Consider the following 26878-nt stretch of genomic DNA (forward strand, 5'->3'; position numbering starts at 1 on the left):
TTATGATGTCTGTACACTAAATCACTTGAATGTGTTCTGATTAATATTTTAGTCTGGGAAAACACTGTAATTGGCTTTGAACTAACATTCAGATACTGCAAGCACCCCCTGGTTTCTGTGCTTTGTGTCTTATTGTTTTATGTTAGTTGATTTTGTGCCTCATGCTAATTTTTGAGTTAATATAAAAAGATAAGCAGATGTGGAAAGTCTCCACCAGACCAAATAACACTAAATCAACAACTATAAGTCACCATACTGGTTCAACAATGAGAGGTTGAAGCTCACAAACATGTTTTACATTGCCCCATCATTATGTGCCTGTCCAATGTCTGGAGCCTGAAGTTTTATTGGCAATCATACAACATCTTTATTTAAGGCCTAAAATAAAATATTGTTTGTTTCCCCAATCCCGACAGACCCTGCAAAAATGGTGCTACTCATGAAATTGTCAAAACTAAGTCAAATATTATATTTTATTCATTTTGGATTTTCAGGCTTGCCTGATTGTCCGATAATGTTCAAGCTTTTGGGAAAAATAAAATAATTTCCCTACCTACCTACCCACACCTGACTTTGCAGGGTTGGGATTGGGGAAACAAACAATATATTAATTTAGGCCTTTTCTGATGCATTTACACTGATATGATATCTCAGATTAACAGATATTTAACCGACATTTTTGGCCAATCTTAACCTATATATAGAAATAGGAAGATGTAGTATGAGTGCCAATGAGACTACTCTCCATCCAAGTCACACATTATGAAAGTAAACCATTATAGATCAATGTACGACCTTCAACATGAGCCTAGGCTCACATCGAAAATCAAGCTATAAAGGGCCCTTAAAATAACTGGAGTAAAACCGTTCAAACGGGAAAACCAACTGTCTAATCTATATGAAAAAGAGAAAAAACTAGCTCTGATTGTAAAATGGAGTGGACAAAAGTTTGTTAACATCTAAACCCCAAGATGGCTGTCAGAGCCAGACAGGGCAGTGTTTATGGATTGATTAAGATTCAAGAACTACATTTGCTTCTAAATAGGTTTTGGTCATGTTGGATGAGAATTCCAGAATGCACTAATCAAATCTTTCCAAAGGAACAATGTTATTAATAACCTCAACATGTTTAATTGATTGGTGTTGTGTTGCTTAAAAACCAGTGGCAAGTAGTTCATGTGCAATCAAAAAGAAAGCGGAACAATTTTAAATAGAGAAATTGCTTTGTTCGTGAATTTTCAAAATATTTTTTCAACTTTACTAATATTCTTATTATTGCTGCTTCACTTGTGTACTTTGAGATTTTTACAACTTCATTTGATACATCTGATTATTTAAATTTTAGAAATTTTCTTGTTCCATACCCTCCTGTGGAATGTTACCATTTAAACTAGCAAATTAACATCCGACTCGGATAGACACCACTGGGTTGGCATGCCTATCATATTTACGTGTTCTTGTAAACATTTAGTATTTGCCACTGGCCATTACACAATCCATTCAGCAATATTCAGTGACATTCTACTTGAAAGAAAAACTTGTCTTTCCTATTTTGTATTTCAACACAATATAATCGGTATAAATAAGATTGAGTGTCTACGTTCAAGGCCTCACATTGTCTGAGTATTTGGACAAAACGGATATGACCACATGCTAATATACTCGCTATGCAATTAAAACATCTAAAACTGTTGAATAGATTGATTACAAAATACGCCTGTATATACAATGTAGTTTGTGATTTTCGTCCAGGTTGTTCAACTAACATGCCGACCGAGAAGCAATGGGGTAAATAGTTATCAAAGATACCAGGATTATAATATTATACCCCAGACGCGCGTTTCGTCTACATAAGACTCATCAGTGACGCTCATATCAAAATAGTTCTAAAGCTAAATAAGTACAAAGTTGGAGCATTGAGGACCCAAAATTCCAAAATGTTGTGCCAAATACGGCTTAGGTAATCTATTCCTGCATGGGATACGAAAATCCTTAGTTTTCGAGAAATGCAAAGTTTCTAACAGTTAATTTATAAAAATGACCATATAATTGATATTCATGTCGACACCGAAGTGCTGACTACTAGGCTGGTGAAAACCTCGGAGAACGAAACGACCACCAGCATTGACATTGACCTAGTGGTGTAAAAGTTATCAAAGGTACTAGGATTATAATGTATTACGCCAGACGCGCGTTTCGTTAAACGTAGTAATTAGAGATTTACAAACATGTATGTACATTCAGGGGCGTATCCAGCCATTTTTATAAGGGAGTTTCCCAACTCGGGCTAAACAGGGGTGCTGGTTCCAACTATGTCCCAATTCAAATGCATTGATAGTCAAAATAAAAGGGGAGGGTTCGAACCCCGGCCAGTTAACATTGAAAACTTTAAAAGTAAAAATGGCTGGAACAATAAGCCTAGATCTATCATATAAAACGTAGACAACCTTTCCCTTTTGTATTTTTGCAGTTTTCGTTGTTTTCGTGAACACTATTGCAGCTATGGTAGTTAAAGCAAAAGTAGCAAACATGATCAGTAAGACAACGAATAACTATCATGTGCATATAAAAGTCCTCCAGCAATTATTTTAAACCGGCTGTCCCCCTAGTGACCGACATTTGGGTGCTAAAATATAACGATTAACTGCACAAATTATATGAAACTGGGTAAAAATATACTGATTACCGAAAAGCGCAATATTGTTGTTAATTTCTTGCTGATTTGGTCTCTTGTGGAGAGATGTCTCATTGACAATCATACCATATCTTCCAAGATTTTGTAATGTTTTGAATACAGTTGTCAGGTAATTACCAAATAGCCAACATTTTAAAAGAAACAATAAGCGAAAAATATAAAGAATACAAATGAAGGACCCTCAACAATTCCCTATATATATATTCTATCAATTATTTGTGATCTGGTTCACGTCGGGTGCTTTGAGTGAATTGAAAACTAGACCTTCCGGAATACACGTCGTCCGCTGTCGGTTTACTTATATAATGTGTTGCCTAAGGCAGCAACCATTTGATTTTCTGGGGTGGGGGGGGGGGGGGGGGGGGGCTATGGTTTTTTTTGGAAAAAAAAGTTTGTTTCCAGTTTTTGAAGAAAAAAATAATTTGTGTTTGATTCTGAGAAAAAAAAATTGTTTGTTTCATCCTCAGCTGCCACTATATGTTATGCTAAAATTGAAAGAAAAAAATTGTTTTCGACTTGTCGCGAAAAAAAATAGATTGTTTTTCGCCGCAGGCGGAAAAAATAAATTGTCCAGAAAAAAAAAAACATAGCCCCCTCCCCCCAGAAAATCAAATGGTTGCTGCCTAATATCAACTTTTTAAAGGAATGTTTCTTGTCTTTTCCTTTTAACCACGGCGTTGTCTGTTATTGCTTTGGTTTCTTCCTCAGTATCTTCATACTACTTTAAAAGTTTCAAATAGAACAAACGTTTTCTGATAATTCGTTTTTAAAAACATTAACATTAGCTAGATTGTTGATTCTTTTGCAGTTCTGTTATCAGATCTACTATGCAACTCAAATGTAAGCTGCACGATATGTCCCTTATCTTTATGTATTGACGAAAAAAAGAATAGAGGAAAAGGGGCCATGGAGAAAACACGTCAAAGGATATATTTAACTTGAGATATTAAAAAGCTACAATGTACATTTGTACATGTATATTTGCTGTAAAAAATGGGACAAAATTATATATGAACATAACATGTAAAGGACATATATATTATCGGAAATCGTGGGAGATGAGTGTAGGACACTAACCATGATGCGTCACATGCGGCAATCACATGAACTTTTCTAGTGGGTCAGATGAGGTTTCGATGTCAATGGCGGTCGCTATCGTGAATGGTGTATAGCATAGAGACCGCCATTGCCATTACATGTCAACTTCATCTGACCCACTAAACAAGCCACTGTGATTTCTAAGATCAAATTTTGTCTTAAAAAATTACATGCTTCAAATTTTGTCATTAAAAATTACATGTTTCAAATTTTGTCATGCTGTAGCATATTATACACGTATTGGCTTTGCTCATTGCTGAAGGTCATTCTTTGAACACTCGTCCTTTTGTCAATTATGTGGATATATTTGTCTCGTCGGAAATTTGAGCTTTAACTACATATATAGTTAAAAATATGAAGATGTGGTAAAACTGCAAATGAGACAATTGCCGATGTTTACATAAGCAGAAAGATCGCAACTTTGTGTTTTTTGTCAGTTTTTTCATAACTTTTTAATAAAATAGAAATCCATGAGAAATTTAAAATGGGCCCAAATAAGCATTTTATTAGTTTCTAGACAATAACTTGTGTTTAAGTGTATGAAATAATACCACAAGTTTCTATACCACATAGAGATGGTTAGGATTGACTTAAAGGGGGGGAGAGGGGTCATGGCTCAAACCATTAAGGAAATGGTGCAAAAAAGGGGGGCAAACAAGAGTTTCCTAGTTAAAAGACAAGACAATTGTAAAGCAGTGTAAGGGAGGCAATCCAATCACATTTTAAGATTTAAATGGGTAGTTGTGGTTGCAAACTCCATTAGAACTTTGAATTAAAATTATGAGCATACTAATAGAGACAGACTTTTTGGGAAAAAGGTAGCGGGTGAAACGTTTTTAAGGGGGGAGGGTTGTGAATAATAAATTGCCGGAGGGGACAATTTTTTCTCATTTCAAATTTCTTCAAATGTTTTTTTTTTTACTACAGCTATTTAATTTGTGTCAAATGTTTAATTACAATCAAATTTCAGATTATTTTATTATCACACATACCATTGACGGATCCAGGGGGAACCCATCTTTTTTTTTCTTGGCCGATCAATGCATTTGAATGGGAACATATAGTTGGACCCCCCCCCCCCCCCCCCTTTTAAAATGGCTGGATCCGCCCCTGAATACTGTACGTCCATTCCGTTAAAACTGAATTTAGTTATTCACAAAACCTCTTTCCTTATTTATAAAATGGTAATGTCTTACATACCACTATTTGGTCTCTAAAATGCTAACTTTTATAAGAAAATCTAACTAATTTAAGTAGACCATAGTTCTTGAATTAACATTAGCATTAGCGAACTAAGGACTAGTTTTTAAGTCACTGTGTATTTTTAGAATATTTGTTATTTTGTTTTCAAGGTCGGTTACCTTACAATTCACTGATTATAGGACATAGAAGGGAAATACGTACTTCCATAACTTAAACTGTATCATAGATCAGTTACTCATTGTCACACAAGCTTTATGCATCCGCCCAATCGGTCATATATTCATACGCCTTACCTGTAATATATGTTTGACTTGTATTGATTGTGTTTGTATATAAATCGTAAATTGAAGAAATATCAATATTCTAGAAATTTGTTGTTAAGTTGAAAGTTATAATGGCAAGTTTAGTCGAAATAAGTAGCGTTTTCTTGATTATTTTGGGAATTTTATTCCCATCATCAGCAGCAGCAAATGAGGGGAATGGAACCATCTCTAGCGCAGGTGTATATGTTAAAGTATTGGGTCAGTCTGGGAAAATAATGATGAGCCGGTCAGAGAATATTGAGTCTGATGAAAATAGGGTAACTGTAGAAATGGACGAAATCAAAGAAACGGATTTGAGCGGGAACCCAGTGGGAGCCGGTGGTTCTCCAGCAACTAAACATAGCTTCAACACCTTTGCCAATCAACAATTCGAGTATAGTGAAGTTGGAGATGGAGAATTTGAGAATATTTCAGCCAAGACTTTCAATTTTTCTGCTACTATAGATAATGGGGCGAAACTTGTTGTTGACGTGTACATTTTTACCGAAAATGGGACTTATAGTCTTAATGGAGAAAACACGACAGTTTCAGAAGGAACTGTCAAATTTAATATTTTCATTGAAAATTGGAAATTTTGTGGAGACACCGGCGTTACATGTAGTAAGGGATCGACAACTGAAATTGGGAAATATGTAGACTTTACAATTGCCATTAAAGGAAAAGGAGCAGCTCCGCAGAAGAAAACTGGTGGCGGGAAAAAGACAACAGCAGACGAGTACGATCTTGGAAGTGGTAGCAGTGTAATAATATCAGACAAGGTGAGATTTACAGATATCAATTATTTTGTATATCTATAATAGTCGGTACGGGCGATACTTCCTTTCTGTATTCTTTTCTATTTAGGCAACTTTTCTCTATTTTTTATACTTTTTGCCCATTATTCTCTATTCTTTATAGTTTTAGTCCATTTTTTCGAGTCTTTATATTTCTATATTCTGTAAACCCCATCCACACCCTTATCTTTTCAAAGCACCTGCTCAAAACGATTATTCTTTTGAACCGAATTATGAATACCACCAACGTATTATGTACAGTAAAAAAAAATGTAACGTCTCAGACATTTTCGTAAGTTATTCACTAAGAAATTAATTATCTTGCAACCCATTGTAAAAAAGTATTTTTAAAAACATGTATTTCAACTTCTCTTCTGGACAAGTAATTTGAGGTTTTTAATTTTTAGTATACTTTTATACATTTTTTTCTACGCCAGATTTTTTTTTCTATATATACATTCATTTGCTAATAAACTGAAACATTTCTTCCTATTTAAGCTAGAAATACTACAATGTACATCTAATCAAATATCCTTTTTATAATTAATGTTTTACCAAACTGAAAAAAATTCTCGTAGCGTTATATATTATGTTTAAGTTAATTAATTGTTATTCCTTATCTATTGATTGAAAATGATAGTGTTGTGTCCTAAGTGTTATGTTTGACAACTGATGTTATTGTGGTTTATGTTGTTAAATATACGATACATACATGTCGCAGGCCCTTTCTTTGTTTATTGGGCGAACATTATGTTAACACCATCATAAATCGACAAGAGGGTGTGTGAATAAAGTTTACTTTAGCAAAATACGAGAGGTATGACTTACTTTTGTAATGTGGGATAGTAAAGTGGAGATGTGCGATGTATGGAGTGAAAAAGTGGGATCCGAAGAAAAAAGAAAATAGGGGGAGTTGGAAAAAAAACCGAGAGGGATTTTGAAAAGAGCACCCTCATTTCACCACTTTATATACTGCTTGAACTTAAACACATGAACATCTGTAACAAGTAAATACCGGAAAAGAAAGGTTGTTACCCGGATTTAATGAGAAAAAGGCCATTGATTTTCATGATTTATTTGAGTTCAGCTTAGAGAAAGGCGGATGGGCGAAACAGTTCAGATCTTCATTTTTCAAATTTCTCACCCAGTTCAAATAGAGTTTGAATTAGTTTTCTGTTGTATTCATATCACTTATTATCGTGACCTTCGCTTGCGTACCCCATTTATTTTGGCCAAGTTGTGTTTTAATGAAGTGATGACGATGAATATAGAAAAATTTAATACGAAAGTAAACAAAAATAAATATGATAGCTGCACTAATTTACATTCCTTTGAAAGGTCATCGATACGGATATAAATATTTTGTCATAATTGACCGGTTTCAGTCCTAATATGGGATTTTAATCGTTCATAAACTCAACCGTGAAGTAATTCACAAGTTTTTACTTAAAAAACTATGGTCCGGAAAAAATAATATCTTTACAATTTTGTCAAATTTTCACATTTATACCACAGGCACTTGTTTCAGAATTTTTTTTCCTAATAATACCTTAATGTGTTATATAAAGGTATATAGGAAAAAAAATTCTAAGACAAGTGCCTGTGATTTATACCATTCATGCATTGAAATTAATTTGAAAAACCAACTCACATTTTCTATTCTTTTTTGTTTAGTTTACCTTTTTGGTTTGAAAAAGTTTTCTTTTCTTCATTCAACCCAAACTTAATTGGATTTTTAACGCAAACACATTCATTGTTTATTGATGAAGTACACCCAAATCTAAAAATAGGCGTAAATGACTTTATCATATATATAAGGAGATGTGGTATGAAATTTGCCGATGAGACAAATATCCACCAGAGTAAACATTTATGACATGCATGGGTATTTGAAATTATACGCTATTTTACGATCCCATTAATTTCTGTTTACAATACAATTTTATTGATTTACAATTTGATACATTAAATATTTCAAATTATATAGTGTCGTTTTTTGTCACGGCTTCAAATTTGTTTACAACATATATATTTCTTATTCCGTTTCCTTTATCCGTCATTGAAACACTATGGTAAAGGATGACATGGCACTTTGCTGAGACATTACAAAAACTGTACTGCATGTTTAGAGTTGCTTCCCTTACCATTTTTTATGCCCCACCTACGATAGTAGAGGGGCATTATGTTTTCTGGTCTGTGCGTCCGTTCGTCCGTCCGTCTGTTCGTTCGTTCGTTCGTTCGTCTGTTCGTTCGTCCGTCTGTCCCGCTTCAGGTTAAAGTTTTTGGTCAAGGTAGTTTTTGATGAAGTTGAAGTCCAATCAACTTGAAACTTAGTACACATGTTCCTTATGATATGATCTTTCTAATTTAAATGCCAAATTAGAGTTTTGACCCCAATTTTACGGTTCACTGATAGAAAATGATAGTGCAAATTTCAGGTTAAAGTTTTTGGCTTCAGGTTAAAGTTTTTGGTCAAGGTAGTTTTTGATGAAGTTGAAGTCCAATCAACTTGAAACTTAGTATACATGTGCCCTATGATATGATCTTTCTAATTTAAATGCCAAATTAGAGTTTTGACCCCAATTTTACGGTTCACTGAACATAGAAAATGATAGTGCAAATTTCAGGTTAAAGTTTTTGGCTTCAGGTTAAAGTTTTTGGTCAAGGTAGTTTTTGATGAAGTTGAAGTCCAATCAACTTGAAACTTAGTATACATGTGCCCTATGATATGATCTTTCTAATTTAAATGCCAAATTAGAGTTTTGACCCCAATTTTACGGTTCACTGAACATAGAAAATGATAGTGCAAATTTCAGGTTAAAGTTTTTGGCTTCAGGTTAAAGTTTTTGGTCAAGGTAGTTTTTGATGAAGTTGAAGTCCAATCAACTTGAAACTTAGTATACATGTGCCCTATGATATGATCTTTCTAATTTAAATGCCAAATTAGAGTTTTGACCCCAATTTTACGGTTCACTGAACATAGAAAATGATAGTGCAAATTTCAGGTTAAAGTTTTTGGTCAAGGTAGTTTTTGATGAAGTTGAAGTCCAATCAACTTGAAACTTAGTATACATGTGCCCTATGATATGATCTTTCTAATTTAAATGCCAAATTAGAGTTTTGACCCCAATTTTACGGTTCACTGAACATAGAAAATGATAGTGCAAATTTCAGGTTAAAGTTTTTGGCTTCAGGTTAAAGTTTTTGGTCAAGGTAGTTTTTGATGAAGTTGAAGTCCAATCAACTTGAAACTTAGTATACATGTGCCCTATGATATGATCTTTCTAATTTAAATGCCAAATTAGAGTTTTGACCCCAATTTTACGGTTCACTGAACATAGAAAATGATAGTGCAAATTTCAGGTTAAAGTTTTTGGTCAAGGTAGTTTTTGATAAAGTAGAAGTCCAATCAACTTGAAACTTAGTATACATGTTCCCTTTGATAAGATCATTCTAATTTTAATGCCAAATTAGAGAATTTATTCCAATTTCACAGTCCTTTAAACATAGAAAATGATAGTGTGAGTGGGGCATCCGTGTACTGTGGACACATTCTTGTTTAAAAATAGAGTTTGTTCAATTTGTCTTCATAAATATCTAGGGACCCCCTGCAATGTTGTCTCGTTTCACAACAAAAATCGACAATAAATACCTTTTATGATAGCATTAAGATTTTTTCGTCGTTGCTTGCTTTATTTCCAGTGGCAACTATTTCATGAACATTTCGGAAGATAGGTATATTTTCTTCTTCAAATGAATGAAAACTAGTGCATTAAGATAAAACCTAATAGAAAAAAGGAAATTTGAAACATTTCACCTAAATGTTTTTGGAACGGAAGATATTTATGTCCTTATATAGTAAGTTGCCCATGAAGTCTTACGTCCTTATTTTGTTATTGGTGTGCTTTTTTTGATTGATTTGGAGGAAGCTACACTGTATACTCCCCGATAAGAACCACCGTTCTACGACAAACAAACTAACAGTCTAATTTTAAATATCGGAGTTGAACGCACCTTTCCACGAGGGTTTGAACCGAAGTTACAACTTTACGGCGGTGATAGGCTATAGTGATCGTCCATTCGTAGCTGTAGTAAAACTGCATGGGGAACTATAGAAAGATATAAAAAGATGTGGTATAAGTGCCAATGTCACAATTTGTAAAAGTACACCATTATAATTCGGCATCCTCATTTAAGAAATCTAATAAACATTGCTATCAAAGTGTTTGGATGAAAACAAATTTGAAAAGTTATTTACTTAAATTAAGCAGAGCACATCTGTATACTAGTTACTGTAGTTTGTTGATACCCGTACTTTAGCCTATATTCATAAATTATAATTGTTACATGTACTTTTACTTAATGGTTAATGTTTTTTTCGCTTCGAAAGGTAAATGTGTTTCATCTTATTAAAATTACAAATAAATACGCAATTTTTAAGTCACTACACTGTAAAAATGGTGTTTAGATCCTAAACACAATCCTAAGCACATCTTTTGTGCACTTTTTTACATGTTTAGATCCAAACGTGTTTAGGATTGTGTTTAGAATCGTGTTTAGCTTAGAATAGTGTGTTTAATTCCATTTTTAAACGTGTTTAAATTCACGTCATGTTTAAATATTATGGCCTTACTGAAAAATGTGTTTAGAAATTAAACACAATCCTAAACACGTTTAGATCTAAACATGTATCACAAGTGTTTAAATTCTAAGCACGATTACGTAGGCGTTACTCGTTTAAAGATGTTCATATCAATTTATAATTTATAACAAATGCTGTGATGAACACTTATTTGTTTTAATTACTTTTGTTTGTACTAGTAATTGTCTTTGATTATTATTTTTTCGCTTTTTGTTGTTTGTTGTTTTTTGGTTTCTCTTTAGTTGTAATTTTGCGTTGGGTAACGGCTGGTTGTTACAAACTTGAGAATAGATTCAAGAATCAAGAGTGACAGCAGACAAAACAGACGAGAACCTTGTAGACTATGAACATGTGCACGATATAACTGAATATATAAAAAAGAAGATGTGGTATGATTGCCAATGAGACAACTGTCCACAAGAGACCAAAATGACACAGACATTTACAACTATAGGTCACCGTACGGCCTTCAATAATGAGCAAAGCCCATACCGCATAGTTGAAGTATATTAAACATGTAAAAGTAATGAACACACTGTAAAAACATCGCCTCCGTGTTTTTAGTTACTTGTAGTTTATAAAGTTTTGATTTCGTTTTTGTGATATATTGGCCTACCGTGCATAATTCTACCAAAATAATATATATAAAACTCGCAATATAATTATTGCATCAAAATTGGTTTGAAATCCCATTTCTCTAGCCTTCTCGTATTGACTGGAAGTGACTTAGTCGGGGATTTTATTATTATACCACAGGAACTAGGATCACACACTTCTCCGAGTTTTATCTATTGATTGAGAATGTAATGTTGTGTCCTAAGTGTTGTGTTTGACAACTGATGTTATTGTGGTTGATGTTGTTAAATAAACAATACATACATGTCGTAGGCCCTTTCTTTGTTTATTGGGCGTATAACGCCATGATCATAAATCGACAAGAAGGTGTGTGAATTTTACTTTAGCAAAATACGAGAGATATGACTTACTTTTGTAATGTGGGATATAAAAGTGGAGATGTGCGATGTATGGAGTAAAAAAGTGGGATCTGGAGGAAAAAGAAAGACGGGGTGTGGAAAAAAAACAAACAAGCGGGATTTTGAAAAGAGCACACCGTGTCACCCCTTCATATACTGCTTGAACTTAAACAATTCACTTTCTGTAATAAGAAGATACCGGAAAAGAAATTAGGTTGTTACCCGGATTTAGTGAGAAAAAGGCCATTGATTTTCATGATTTATTTGAGTTCAGCTTAGAGAAAGGCGGTTGGGCGAAACAGTTCAGATCTTCTCTTTTCAAATTTCTCGCCCAGTTCAAATAGAATTTGAATGATTTTTCTGAAGAAAATGAAATTGTTTTCATATCACTTATAATCGTGACCTTCGGGGCTTGCAGACCCCTTTTTTGTTGTGTTTTTTAATGAAATGATGACGAGGAATATAGAAAAATTAAATACGAAAGTAAACAAAAATAAATATGATAGCTGCACTTATTTACATTCCTTTGAAATTCATTCATACGGATGTAACATGTTGTCATAATTGACCGGTTTCAGTCCTAATATGGGACTTTAAATCGTTCAGGAACTCAACCGTGAAGTCATTCACATTTTCTACTTAAAAAAACTATGGTCCAGTATTAAAATAAATAATATCTTTACATTTTTGTCAATTTTTCACAATTATACCATCCATGCATTGAAATTAATATGATTTGTCTATTTCAATAAAAAAAACCTCACATTACTATTATTCGTTTAACATTTTTATTTTTAACATTTTTGGTTTTAAAAAAAAATCTTGATCACGATTTTCTTTTCTTGTCATTCAAACCAAACCTAGTTTGATTTTTAAAGCAAAAACATTCATTATTTATTGATGAAATACACCCAACTCTAAAAAAAAAAAAGGCGTAACCACGGTGGGTATGGTTGTCCTGCGAGAGAACGTACTGTGCTGGTGATTTGGTCCTGACGGGTGCTGGTGGGTCCTGATTCTGTGCTGGTGGGTTTGTTTACATTGTATCAGAACGGCAATAAAACGACTGTTTTGTTGCTTAATTTTTCTCTGATGTGTCATAAGTACCATGCAAAGTATATTACAACAATATTATATTGCAAAAGTCGTGCAAGTTCGTTAAACGGAATTGTCCTGACGCTGTGCTGGTGATAAGAAAAACGGTCCTGGTTCTGTGCTCCTATGTCCTGGTTCTGTGCTTTTATATTTTAGTTAAAAGTGGCATATATTCAAGAGCATTGATGCTGTACTGTTGTTGACTAATTAGCTGTTGTCTGCTTTCTTGAAATTGACATTGTTGTGAATCTGTTTACTGTTATTATGAGAGAAAAAATACCCCTATTTAAAAAAAAAAAAAAATGAAATTAACTGTAATCTTATTTATTGGCCTGTTAATGGAACCCTTCTTGCCCCCTTTTAAGATAAGAAAATATGTTTACGATTTTCGGGATTACGATCATTTTGCAAGATCACCAAAATACGTTGTAATTTATACAATACTTAATATAATGTAGATGATGTGGTATGTTTGTTGTCAATGGACAAATTTCCATAAGAAACCAAAGGAAGTATGTGTTAACAACCATACGTCATCGTACGACCTTCAACAATAACCCATAAAATAAAAATAAGAAAGGTTTTGCATAAATATAGAACAAAGGACTTTCTGAGCGTTTGAATCATGTCTTTAGCAGCTTAAAACACATTTGTTTGTGAACAATTGAGTGTTGACTATAAGAATGACAATAGTATTGCGGGTTTGTTTGTTTGGTGTTTTTTATGGGGGAGGGAGGGGGATAAGTTAGAGCGAGGTTACAGTGAAAGCTTGGAATAGTTTCCCGTAAAATTTTAAAGGTGGATTGTAAAAGAAAAATGTATCTTATATTAGCCTTGGTCACACCTTACCGGATAGCTCGAACGGACGCCTAACGGATAACTTTTTCTCAATCCGTTCATGTCCGTTGGACGTCCGTTCTTATCCGTTAGGCGTCCGTCCATATCCGTTGCATGTCCGTTAAGCGTCCGTTTTATCCGTTGACGTCCGTTCTGTCCGGTGGAAAATTTTGAGCATGTTCAAACTTTGAACGGACGTCCAACGGATAAAATGTCCGTTGAACGTCCGTTAGGCATCCGTTTTGTACGGTACTCGTCCGTTTTGTATCCGTTACGTATCCGTTATGCATCCGTTGGAGATCCGGTAGACCAATTCACCAACGGATGTCTACCGGACGCCTAACGGATAAAACGGATGTAAAACGGATATTAACGGAAGGATAACGGATAAAACGGATGACTACCGGATGTAAAATGGACAAATGCCAATTGAAATTTCTCATGGTTTATTGCCTTTAATTTTTAGATGGTTTATTGCCTTTAATTTTCAGATTATTTTGTTCATCCGTTTTATCCGTTACGCTTCCATAGCGGTGTCTGTTTTATCCGGTACTCGTCCGTTGGATGTACGTTCGACGTCCATTCTGTCCGGTACGTATCCGTTTCACGTACGTTCAGTGTCCGTTGTGTGTCCGTTTGGCATTCGTTACATGTTCGTTAGTACACCAACGGACTCCCAACAGATACAAATTTTGTCAACGGATAACTTTTTTTTTATCCGTTAGGCGTCCGTTCGAGCTATCCGGTAAGGTGTGACCGAGGCTATAGCTATTAAGAATCACTTGCTGTAAGATTTTTCCAACATATTTTTTTTTGTCTAAGCGGTTATCAGGTATTTGTTTTTCGAAAATTCGATAAAACACTAAAAAAATCACTATTTTATGAAAGGGCAAGCTAGAATATGTCAAAGAATGAAGACGAGATAACCTAGAAAACACTAAAAAACCTAAGATTTCTTAGCTTTTTCATTTCAAAATAAATATTTTTGATAAAGAATTACGGGGGAGGAAGTGAACAATGTGTCCTACTTTTCTATATTTAAATATTTTTCATGAATAAAAATCAAATGTGCCTTGATTATAATTGAAAATGAGTAAATGGATAAAATACCCAACTAAAATACACTTTTATTTTAATATTGGTAATATCACTAAGCTTTTAAGTTTTGTGTGTCAAACACACCATCTCTGTAGTTATGACTCCTTACTAAGATATTTCACTTCATTCATATTTTTTCTGCATTTTTTTATATTGTGAATTCATAGAATTATTATATTAAAATGTAGCCTTAATTTATATTTAAAAAACATAAACACGCCTGGAAAGTAAAATGCGTACTCGGCTGTCTGTAATCGACCATTTTTAGACACCCCAGGCTCCTAAAAAACAAGCCGGGGTGGGGGTTCAAAGATGCAAATTAAGTACTTATATCAATATTTTATCTTTTCGTGTACGGTTTATGACAATGTCAATTACGAAATGTGCATATATCAAGGGGAAACTTCTTGCAAAGCATTATTATTTATTATAGTTCATTATTGTATTTAGTAGAAAAAAGAGAATTTAGTGAAAATAAAATCACTATTTTTGTAGAAAATTCACAGACCTTTGTACAGAGATTTTTGTAATGTTTACCATGGGATCAACACAAGGGTTCATTACCGAGTAAACAAATCAAAATGTCTATCTACCTTGCACATTTCAGAAAATTCGGATCAGATAACGAAACTAGGTCCAGCAACATTTATAAGCAATTTAAGATTTTGACCCTCACAGTTTCCATTCACCACAAATATTCTCGTTACAACGAATCATTTTAAATACAAAAATACCAGTGGCAGCCTTTCGTTTATCTATTAATATATGTATACGGATGAAGTTATGAAAGGCAGCAGGGTCATCAGGGTGAGGAGTCCATGTCATCTGAAATAAATGCTAAGCATAGATCTAGAAAGCGACAGATAATCATGACATTAACTTAAACTCTCTTCTTTTCGACTTTTTTCGAACAAATTGACACATAAAATGAATTATATAGTATTGTGGAATTTTTAACTTATTTTAGATACTATATATTGTTATCTGATATTGGACGAAAGATGTTGCCCTTTTATGTTATTATGTAATACAAGTTAACATCATTTGAAAACACATATTAAACAGCCAAATGGATGCACAAGAGCTAAAATAGGAGTCATAGATCCTGTTGGCAACAATTATCTGCCCAATTTTATTGATTTTGTAACATTTGTTTCAAATATGACCAACTTCTTATCCAAAATCACCAGCACCGTATCAGGACCCACCAGCACAATGACAGGACCCACCAGCACAGTATCAGGACATGCATAAATTGAGAAAATGCTAAATTTTAAGAAATTGCAATGTTTTTTCACAAAATTGTTTTGTCGTGTGGATTGCGGTATAGAAAGCGGACTCTATGAGCATTTTTGTTTTATTTTTTCAGTTCGAGATTTTCTGAAAATGAGCATTTTTGTGTTACGCTTACTGAAACAGTTTAGAGGGTCAATTTTTTAATGGTTTATATATGAACCCATAAGAAACGAAATTAAAAAATCTCAACTGTTTTCTTCCATTTTTTATGAGTGAAAACGTCAAAAATCATCATTTTCGTCTTTGTTTACATTTTTTCATTGATCACCAGCACCCGTCAGGACCGAATCACCAGCACAGTACGTTCTCTCGCAGGACAACCATACCCACCGTGGTAACTGACTTGATCATATATATGTAAAGAGATGTGATATGATTGCCGATGAGACAACTAACCACAAGAGTAAAAAATTATGACACGGGTATTTGAAATTATTCGCTATTTTACGATCCCATTTCTGTTTACAATACGATTTTATTGGTTTACTATTTGATACATTAAATATATCAAATAACATAGTATCGTGTTTTGAACACGGCTTCAAATTTGTTTTAATACAACATTTATTTTTCATTCCTTCTCCAGCCTTTATCATTCATTGAAACACTAGGACAGAGGATGGCATTTTGCTAATGCATGAAAAAAGAATGCATGAGAGTTATCTCCCTTACAAAATTGTAATAAATAAATTGGATTTTTTCTTATTTTGTGCAATTTGTCTTCTAGAATATCTAGAGACCCCCTTGCAATGTTGTCTCGTTTCACAAACCAAAATCGAAAATAAAAACCTTTGGTGTTGGCATTAAGATTATTTTCGCCATTGCTTGTCTATTTCCAGTGGCAAATATTACATGCATTTTTTTCTCTCTCAAATGCATGAAAAATAGTACCATAAGAGAAAACATCGGTAAAGGAAATTCAAAACATTTCACTTAAATGCATATTTGGAATGGGATATATTTGTCTTTTTACCTATTTGTGTCCTAATATATTAAGTTGCCCCTAAAGTCTTGCGTCCTTATTTTATTATTGATGTGCTTCTTTTTTGATTGATTGATTGATTGTTTGGTTTTTAACTCTTTATTCTGCATTCTTGTCAACCAGTTTGTATGTGTAGAGGAAGCTATACTCCCCGATGAGAACTACCGTTCTACGACAAACAAACTGACAGTCTAATAAAACTTTAAGATTGGAGTTTAACCTTCAAGATTGGAGTTCAACCTTTAAGATTGGAGTTTAACCTTCAAGATTGGAGTTTAACCTTTAAGATCGGAGTTTAACCTTTAAGCTTTAAGATCGGAGTTTAACCTTTAAGCTTTAAGATCGGAGTTTAACCTTTAGGATCGGAGTTTAACCTTTAAGATTGGAGTTTCACCTTTAAGATTGGAGTTTAACCTTCAAGATTGGAGTTTAACCTTTAAGATTGGAGTTTAACCTTTAAGCTTTAAGATCGGAGTTTAACCTTTAAGATCGGAGATTAACCTTTAAGATTGGAGTTTAACCTTTAAGATTGGAGTTTAACCTTTAAGATCGGAGTTTAACCTTTAAGGTTTAAGATCGGAGTTTAACCTTCAAGATTGAAGTTTAACCTTTAAGATTGGAGTTTAACCTTCAAGATTGGAGTTTAACCTTTAAGATTGGAGTTTAACCTTTAAGATCGGAGTTTAACCTTTAAGCTTTAAGATCGGAGTTTAACCTTTAAGATCGGAGTTTAACCTTTAAGATTGGAGATTAACCTTTAAGATTGGAGTTTAACCTTTAAGATCGGAGTTTCCACGAGGGTTTGAACCGAAGTTACAACTTACAACTTAACGGTGGTGATAACATGCCAAGAAATCCTCGCTAAAAATTCCGATCGACCTCCTACGGCACCCATTAGTAGTTAAAGATTTTATTTTATTCAACAAATTAATTTATGACCTTCATGTACGTGTCGCTTAGAACACAGCCATAAACCAAATGGTCAATATTAATCATCCAATGGCATGTAATTTGCTCTATGGGGTGTTCGCAGAATTTCAACGGAGGCAATTTCTTGGCATGGCTAGTGATCATGCATTCATGGCTGTAGTTAGACTGCACGGTGAACTATAGAAAGATATATAAAGATGTGGTATGAGTGCCAATGTCACAATTTGTAAAAGTTCATCATTATAGGTCTGCAACGTCATTAAAGAAATCTAATGAACATTGATATCAAAGTGTTTTGATGAAAACACATTTGAAAAGTTATTTACTTAAAGTTAGCAGAACACATCTGTATACTTGTTACTGTAGTGTGTTGATACCCGTACTTTAGCCTATATTCAATAATTGTTACATGTACTTTTACGTCTAGAAAGGTAAATTGTGTTTCGTCTTTTTGAAATTTTAAATAAATACGCAATTTTTCGTTAAATTTTTAAGTTAATAAATACATGTACGTAGGCGTTATACATTTGTAGTTTAGAGATACTTATGGTCATTTATGATTTATTGCAGATACTATGGTGAACATTCAATGTTAGCATCATGTTCGTTTGATATTTTTGTTTGTTTTACTTGTAGATTTTCTACAAGTATTTTTTTTATTTTGGGGGGGGGGGGGGGGGGAGGGGGTGTTATTTTGGTTTCTCAGATGAAAACATGTAAATGAAGACTATGAATACTTTTATGATGTTATAACTGATATGTTTATTGAACATACACAAGAAATGAATACATTGTAAAAACATCGCCTCCGTGTTTTAGTTACTTGTACTTTGTAGAGTGTGGTCTTCATGTTTTGTGACTAATAACGTGCATAAATGAACCGACATATTATATATAAAACTCGCAATATAATTATTGTATCCAAATTGTTTTGAAATCCCATTTCTCTAGTTTTTTCGTTTTGACCTGGAAGTAAGCGATTTTATTGTTATACCAAAAGAACTAGGATCACACATTTATCTCCGAGTTTTTATTGATAATGCATATATATATCCCCCATACTTATAATTGTTTTATTTTTTCTACAGGTTCAATATGATGGTAATGGCGACTGGGTACCAACACCCACTGGATATCCTAAACTGGAACAAAAAGGTTCAAAAACACTTTTTGTCTTCCGTTTTGACAAATTTTCAAAGAGTGTATTGTACGACCCACAAGTTGATTTAGGAAAGTCACCTGATACCCCTGAAACGCCCACAATGGAAAAGGAAACCAACGCAGAAGGCGTTTGGGTCAAAGTTTTAGGAAAGTCGGGTAAAATTCAAGTCGGAAATAGGCAGAACCCATCACAAGACCCGAACAGAATTACTATTGAATTTTCTGAACTTAAAGAAAAGAAAACAGATGGTAGCGACATAAAAGACAACAAGCACAGATTTAACAACTTTGCTGTGACAGACTTTCAGTTCTCACCACCAATGGACGCAGAATTCATGAATCTGACAGTGAAAAAATTCACATTCAACGCAACATTGAATGAAGAAGGTGCTATGCTAGAAACGGAAGTGCTCATATTTCGCGAAGACGGCGAAATAACTCTTGGGAACGAAACTACGATGGTGAAAAAAGGAAATATGAAATTTAGCACAACAATAAAAGACTGGAAGTTTTGTGGACAGGGCGGTACAACGTGCTCTTCAAGCGAGGTCGGCGAATTCTTAGACTTTGGAATGACTATTAAAGGCAAAGGTACTCCGAAGAAAAAACCAAGCAGTGATAAAGGAAATGCTGAAGAATATGACCTCGGTGAAGACAGTTCAGTTGTCATGTCCAGGAAGGTAAGTACCGATTAGTTAAACACTGCATTTTAAAAACCGTTGAAGTTCGCTTATAATTACATTTTTTCTGGTTCTAAGATACTCAAGATTTAACGAATTTTCTCATATTTCGCTTGAAACGTCTTTTAATACTTAGTATGAAACAAATTCAATCGTACCTTTCTCAGTAGCAATAGTGCCAAAGAGAACATCATATTTACATCTATGATATTCTTAAGGTATATTCGTGGTATACTTCCATCTTAGATTGTACAATCGCAGTTCACAATCGGTCTAGTTCTTTGTCCAAATCTGCAAATCTGGAGACAGTTTTGCAATTAATTGCATAGACTGTTTATTTATATAAAGAAAAGGTACTGGATATTTGCATTATCCATAATGATTAAACACATACTATTTTTTGTGTTTTAGAAGGAATATTCCAACTTATACATTTTATGGGAGATAACTCTTTTAGTAAAAGTCATACAAAACCTCAAATTAAAAAATAATGATGCATATGTGATTTATAACTAAATGAACAGTTTTCATTATAAAACTTATGTACATATACTTTTTTTCTGAAAAAAATCTTTAATTTTTTCCTCATTTAGAAGAAGTTTACTTTTTTTATTGCTTGCTTCCAGGATGCAATTCGGCGACATATTTTCCGTATGCTAGTTACCTTAGCGTGACCCTTCTGGTAAAAATCTACTGATCACAATACGCATGGATCTGTCATTGAAATAAACTATTATCTGATTGTACATGTTAAACACGTGTTCAATACACATGATTCTTTGTTGATTGTTTACTATAAGATGACAATCGGCAAACTAGGGCTTCAAAACACGACAAATAATTAGCTGCCATATTTTCACAACATAACAGACAGAGAGGGAAAAAAAATGACGATTATACGATATGTTTGCGTAAAAAATGTTATATCGTGGACAGAAGACTGAGTTAATGATATATACATGCATTGGTTCAAGAATTGAATACACATTTTTGTTCACCAGTCACTCGTTTCATATGACTTTAAAAAAAATGTTCTGGACTGATAAGGATTCTTTTAACTTGTAGCAAGAAAACAAGTTCGGTGACTCCATTTTTTCTTTTTATTTTCTTACAACATTTAAATCTATCTTCTCATATTCTATTTAAAAAATCTATCTCATAATTTCTTTTTATGCAAAAAAAATGTTTTTTCATGAACAATTTATTCAATTTTTGTCAATTTTGGTGTGCCATACTGTTTGTTATATTATTATATTAAAAAAAAAAACATAGTAAAATCTTTATTTATGATCTATCTTAGGCCTCTTTTTAAAAATTATACACAATGATTGATTTAATTTTCATCTGTACTTTTTCTGCATGTATAATGTACACTAAAATCACAGAATTGTAAATCTATTATGTACTAATATGCAATGGTAATATTGTTCGTAACAAAATTAAATCATTAAATTAGGACTGCTAGTTAAAGAGCAGATAGAGCATCGGTATTTAAACAAACACAATGGCGGGACTATACTGGATGACAGAAATGTGAATAAAATCAAGATTTAGCGAAACAACAAAGAAACGGGCAATGGAGATGGGTATCTTGACCATAAACCTACAAATTCCATGCGTGTATTATATATAATATCTAAAGTGTTTTACAAGTATTTTTCCAATTATGTTTTATTATTTTTTTTATAGGTCAAATACAACACTGATGATTGGACAACAATGGCATCTGGATATCCAATGGTTGTGACGCAGGGCAGTAAACAAATATTTTACATTCGTCTAAACAAGTTTACCGGGACAGCTTACTATGACCCAACAGTTATATACAACACCGATGGAATTAATGGAAGCCCCCGTAATTCTGTGTCATTATTCGCGTGTTTTCTTTCAGTTTTTATTTGTGTATTTTTGTTTTAAATATCATGTGACTAAGCTGTTTATAATGGGTATTATGGAAATTGAATGACAACGACCTTTGACAGATTTCATAAGCCCAAGTTTGACCGTTTTACAGAATTGACATCGCTACAGGATCAGTATAGTGGCCTTTGTCATTTTTGTAGAAAATGCGAACGTAAGATTCCTTATTGTTCTTGACATACGTTTGATTGTTCTGCGTATGTATGTGTAAGTTTTAGATAAAACTATAATACGATGGCCTGTGGGCCTTGTCATTGCGCGAAAATTTTACTGACTACAGAATCGTCATATATTTTGTATTTCTTGTATTTTTAGAATGATGCTATTATTAATTCATTAAAAAAAAACCTTTCATATATGGAAGGGAAAAAGTCAAGGCAAATCTTATTAAACCATGCCAGACAACTTACGCGATACATAAAGGCGCCACTAAACTTCCTGCTTTCGGAATCCGTTTGGATCACCAGTCATCCTGAAATATATTTCTCTGTCCTCACCTAATCGTAGAATCGTTCCAATATTTTACATTTTTTACAAATAGTCACTCTACAGGGGCGGATCCAGCCATTTTAAAAACGGAAAGGGGGGGGGGTGCTCCAACTATATGCTCCCATTCAAATGCATTGGTCGTCCAAAAAAGGGGGGATTCAAACCCCCGGAACCCCTCCCCCCTTGGATCCACCAAATGCTCCAAGTAATAGAGACTAGCTTAATATGGTACGTTGGTTAATGTCTATTCAATGTCAATGCATGTAGTTTCATTTTAGCTTTTGATGGTGATAGCAAAGATTGATACAAAAAGAGCATATAACATAATTTTGCCGAACAATCATATTCAATTTGGTGCTAAATTTTTGAAGAAGATTTTGAAATGTATTTTAGTCTTATAATGTCAATATGTATTGTGCAGTTTTGGTCTGAACTTGGAAATAAAAACTACGAAATAAATTTGGAAGACAGAACTGTTTCGCGTTCATTTTTAAGAGTCAAAATGAACCTTTAGATATATTTTAAATATACTTAACTTATGATACATTGAAATTCAAAATTGCTTATCAAAACACGTCGAAATGGAGATACATTTTCTCGCCATCATTATCTCAAAAGTACAAAAAGACCATTTTGTCATTTCAATTTCACAATAGCGTTGCACTTTCTAAAGGATTTATATATGTTTATTAACCAATGTGGGAAGATAATAAAGCGTAGTAGGCTATATGAGTGTGTGTATGTGAACGAGAGAGAGTTAATTTTCTGAATGTATGAATATTGAACAGTTAAGTTCGAGATTATTGATAGTTTTGTTGAATTACTAGTATATAATTGTATTACGTACATGGGTTACTTTGTAAATTTGTACAATCTGTTGCCGTATGACTTTGTAATCAGGAAGATGAGTCAGCTTATTTACCTAAACAAATCGAAATTGACTGTAAACTATAACAGACGATTCGTATTTGAAATTTGATAAAACTAAATTGATTCAGGTATGATTTCTAAATCGTTTAATACACATCTCATTTTCATTTAGGAAAGCAATTAGTTGATAATTAGATATAAATAACTGTTTCCGGAGTCATCCGTTAACCTGCAAATTCATTTGTTAAATTATATTTTAAGCAGCATGAAAGATGAACAGCGTATACAGAATAAAGAAGGAAAGAGGAAGGCCCAATTTCTGCTGTATTTGTTCTACTATTTTATATTCACTCGTTTGTCGTTAAGGCATCTTTGTAATTAAGGTCTTTCCTTTTTCTATAAGGAAAGACCTTACTGTATTTCTTCTGATTATTATTATTATTAAGGTCTTTCCTTTTTCAAAAGGGAAAGACCTTACTGTATTTCTTCTGTTTATTAGGTCTTTCCACTTTTCCGTGGAAAGACCTATTGGTTTTCTTCTGATTATTATTATTATTATTAGGTCTTTCCACTTTTCCGTGGAAAGACCTATTGGTTTTCTTCTGATTATTAAGGTCTTTCCTTTTACAAAAGGGAAAGACCTTACTGTATTTCTTCTGTTTATTATTATTATTATTATTATTATTATTATTATTATTCTTCCGCCAAACTTTGACGAAGTTAGCAGCCTAAACCGTAAGACGTGTCGCTTTCATGTTCACACTTTGTATCAGTGTCATGAATACCTATCTGGAACTCACCCTGTTAGTCGAAATATTTTGTCGGTTCGGAGTAATCCCTCGAAACCAAAAAACCTTGTTATCGTTCCAACACCGTAACCATAATAGGTAGAAAAAAAACAAAGGGTGAAATTTGTTCAGGACCAGACCTTGGTTCTTCGTTACATTTGGATCGAAAAGATTCAACGACTCATTGGTAGGGTTATGCCCCTATGAAAATTAACCGGTGTCGGTGGACCACCAAAACTCAGAAACCGTAAGTCGTAGAGACCTAGGATCTTCACCATTCATCATCAATTCATGTATCTTTGAAAAATATCTCAAGGTCAAATTTGTATGTTGACCTTGACCTTTGACCTAACACCTTGTTATGGCAAAATCTCAGAAACCATTATACTTACAGAAGTTTTAAATAGTGGAAAATGTTTGGGTAATTATGGCGCAACTTTGTTACATTTTGACCAAAGAGATTTGACCTTTCTATAAGGGGCATAACCCCTGTTTTAGGTTTCTGAAAAGACAAAATCAGTTTTTACTATATAACCAAAGGTCCTAGACCCCTGGGGTCTTCAGTAATGGCATTGGGGACTAATGACCTTGACAAAGGTCAAAAGGTCAAAGGTCAAGGTCATGTCCCAGATAGCGAATTTAGTGTTTTTAACCTTATATAAAGGATTTTTAGTGTGTTTTCGAGCTTTTTAAGGTTGACCTTGACGTTTTAAAATCATTCTACGTCTGTTGGAACATGTATTTTACATTACAAAAGGAAAGACCTCTCAATTGTTCAAGAACAATTGACAGTTTAATTATTATTTTTTTTCTTCCGCCTAATTTTTTTTGCTTCGCTAACTTTTTGTTTCACAAGATGTCACTTAGATATTTTGTATATGATATCGAAGAGTTAATACGCTTTTGAAACTGACACCGCGTAACAAAAATCTTTTCCATGTAAGAGTTATCTCCCCGAACACTGTTTTTCTTGTTATCCCTTATATGTCGCAACCATATAAGAAACCGACAAATTTATTTTACCAAATTGCTCGTTATATCCTCAGGATGAAATGAATAATTTTAGTCGAAGCTATCCGGAGACTCCATATGAGAGTTATTCCCCCTTTTGTATATGATATAACTGATTTGCATTTCTAACTGGTAAACGATAAGTGACATAGGCCTAGGGTCTTTTGATTTAAGGTCCTTGGTTCAAAAAAATGAAAATGAGGTCAAGGTCAAAGGTCAAGGTCATGTTCAAAATTTTGATTTTGGCTTGTTATCGCTTATTTTCAGAAATCTTATAAGATATCGACATAATATTTTCACACAATTGTTAGTTGCAACATGTAGTTACACATAAATTTTAGTCAAAAGGGTACGTAAACATTTGATGTTAGTTTTCCCCCCTTTTATATCTAATATCAGTTGTATGGTAATATAACTCATTAACAATATAAAGTAAAGACCTAGAGTCTTTTGATTTGAGGTCCTTAGTTTATGACCTTGAAATTGAGCTCAAGGTCATATGTTAATTTAATATTCAAGATTTTGACCTTTGCTTTTATCTCATATATATTCATGTTAAAGCTATTAGACTTTTTGCATTAGGTTGCAAGCAATATGACGTTGAAAAAGCTAACCGGAAGTGACCTTTTGCAAACCGGAAGTAGCTAATTTTTGGTATAAATTATTGTAAAAGTATGTAAAACCATATATTTTTGGAATCAGCGTCAAGTAATCTATAAGACAGTACCGGAAGTAACATATTTTGAACCGGAAGTAGAAAATTATCTCCCTTATTTATATCTTTTTGTATATAAACCTTATATTTTCAGATCAGCGTACAATAAGTTGTCATTTGACGCTGAAATTGACATTTAAAAGCAAATTTTAATATTTTTATATAAAAAAAATCATTACTAGTGGAAAGACCATCAATGGTTCTCTGAACAATTGGTTTTTAATTAAGGTCTTTCCTTTTTCTATAAGGAAAGACCTTACTGTATTTCTTCTGATTATTAAGGTCTTTCCTTTTACAAAAGGGAAAGACCTTACTGTATTTCTTCTGTTTATTATTATTATTATTATTATTATTATTCTTCCGCCAAACTTTGACGAAGTTAGCAGCCTAAACCGTAAGACGTGTGGCTTTCATGTTCACACTTTGTATCGGTGTCATGAATACCTATCTGGAACTCACCCTGTTAGTCGAAATATTTTGTCGGTTCGGAGTAATCCCTCCGAAACCAAAAAACCTTGTTATCGTTCCAACACCGTAACCATAATAGGTAGAAAAAAAACAAAGGGTGAAATTTGTTCAGGACCAGACCTTGGTTCTTCATTACATTTGGATCGAAAAGATTCAACGACTCATTGGTAGGGTTATGCCCCTATGAAAATTAACCGGTGTCGGTGGACCACCAAAACTCAGAAACCGTAAGTCGTAGAGACCTAGGATCTTCACCATTCATCATCAATTCATGTATCTTTGAAAAATATCTCAAGGTCAAATTTGTATGTTGACCTTGACCTTTGACCTAACACCTTGTTATGGGATAATCTCAGAAACCATTATACTTACAGAAGTTTTAAATAGTGGAAAATGTTTGGGTCATTATGGCGCAACTTTGTTACATTTTGACCGAAGAGATTTGACCTTTCTGTAAGGGGCATAACCCCTGATTTAGGTTTCTGGAAAGACAAAATCAGCTTTTACTATATAACCAAAGGTCCTAGACCCATGGGGTCTTCGGCAATGACATTGGGGACTGATGACCTTGACAAAGGTCACAAGGTCAAAGGTCAAGGTCATGTCCCAGATAGCGAATTATGTGTTTTTAACCTTATTTTAAGCATGTTGAGTGTGTTTTCGAGCTTTTTAAGGTTGACCTTGACCTTTGACCTTTCAACTTTTTAGTCGATATCTCAAAAACGGTTAATCTTACAGAAATAGTAAACAGTGAAAAATGTTAAGGTGACTGAGGCACAACTTTTTTACATTTTGACCGAAAGGATTTGACATATTCTTCAGGGGCATAA

The 26878-nt window shown here is 33.6% G+C and overlaps 1 protein-coding gene across 1 annotated transcript; it reads left to right on the plus strand.

The window, feature by feature from the left end:
* The first annotated feature begins 5242 nt into the window (after nt 1-5242).
* Nucleotides 5243-22083, plus strand: LOC143059307 (uncharacterized). Its single transcript, XM_076232786.1, has 3 exons — nt 5243-6077; nt 19035-19787; nt 21477-22083. The coding sequence occupies exons 1-3, from the start codon at nt 5391-5393 to the stop codon at nt 21702-21704; spliced, it is 1668 nt and encodes a 555-aa protein (XP_076088901.1). The 5' UTR covers nt 5243-5390; the 3' UTR covers nt 21705-22083.
* Nucleotides 22084-26878: the final 4795 nt, after the last annotated feature.

This window comes from Mytilus galloprovincialis, chromosome 14 (assembly GCF_965363235.1).
Source record: "Mytilus galloprovincialis chromosome 14, xbMytGall1.hap1.1, whole genome shotgun sequence".
Classification (NCBI taxonomy): domain Eukaryota; kingdom Metazoa; phylum Mollusca; class Bivalvia; order Mytilida; family Mytilidae; genus Mytilus; species Mytilus galloprovincialis.

Bases quoted from the DNA above. Each gene is read 5' to 3' on its own strand.
- LOC143059307 (XM_076232786.1), top strand. From the start codon at position 5,391: ATGGCAAGTTTAGTCGAAATAAGTAGCGTTTTCTTGATTATTTTGGGA. The intron at 6,078-19,034 runs GTGAGATTTACA...TTTTTTCTACAG, and splicing joins GTGTAATAATATCAGACAAG to GTTCAATATGATGGTAATGG. The intron at 19,788-21,476 runs GTAAGTACCGAT...TTTTTTTTATAG, and splicing joins CAGTTGTCATGTCCAGGAAG to GTCAAATACAACACTGATGA.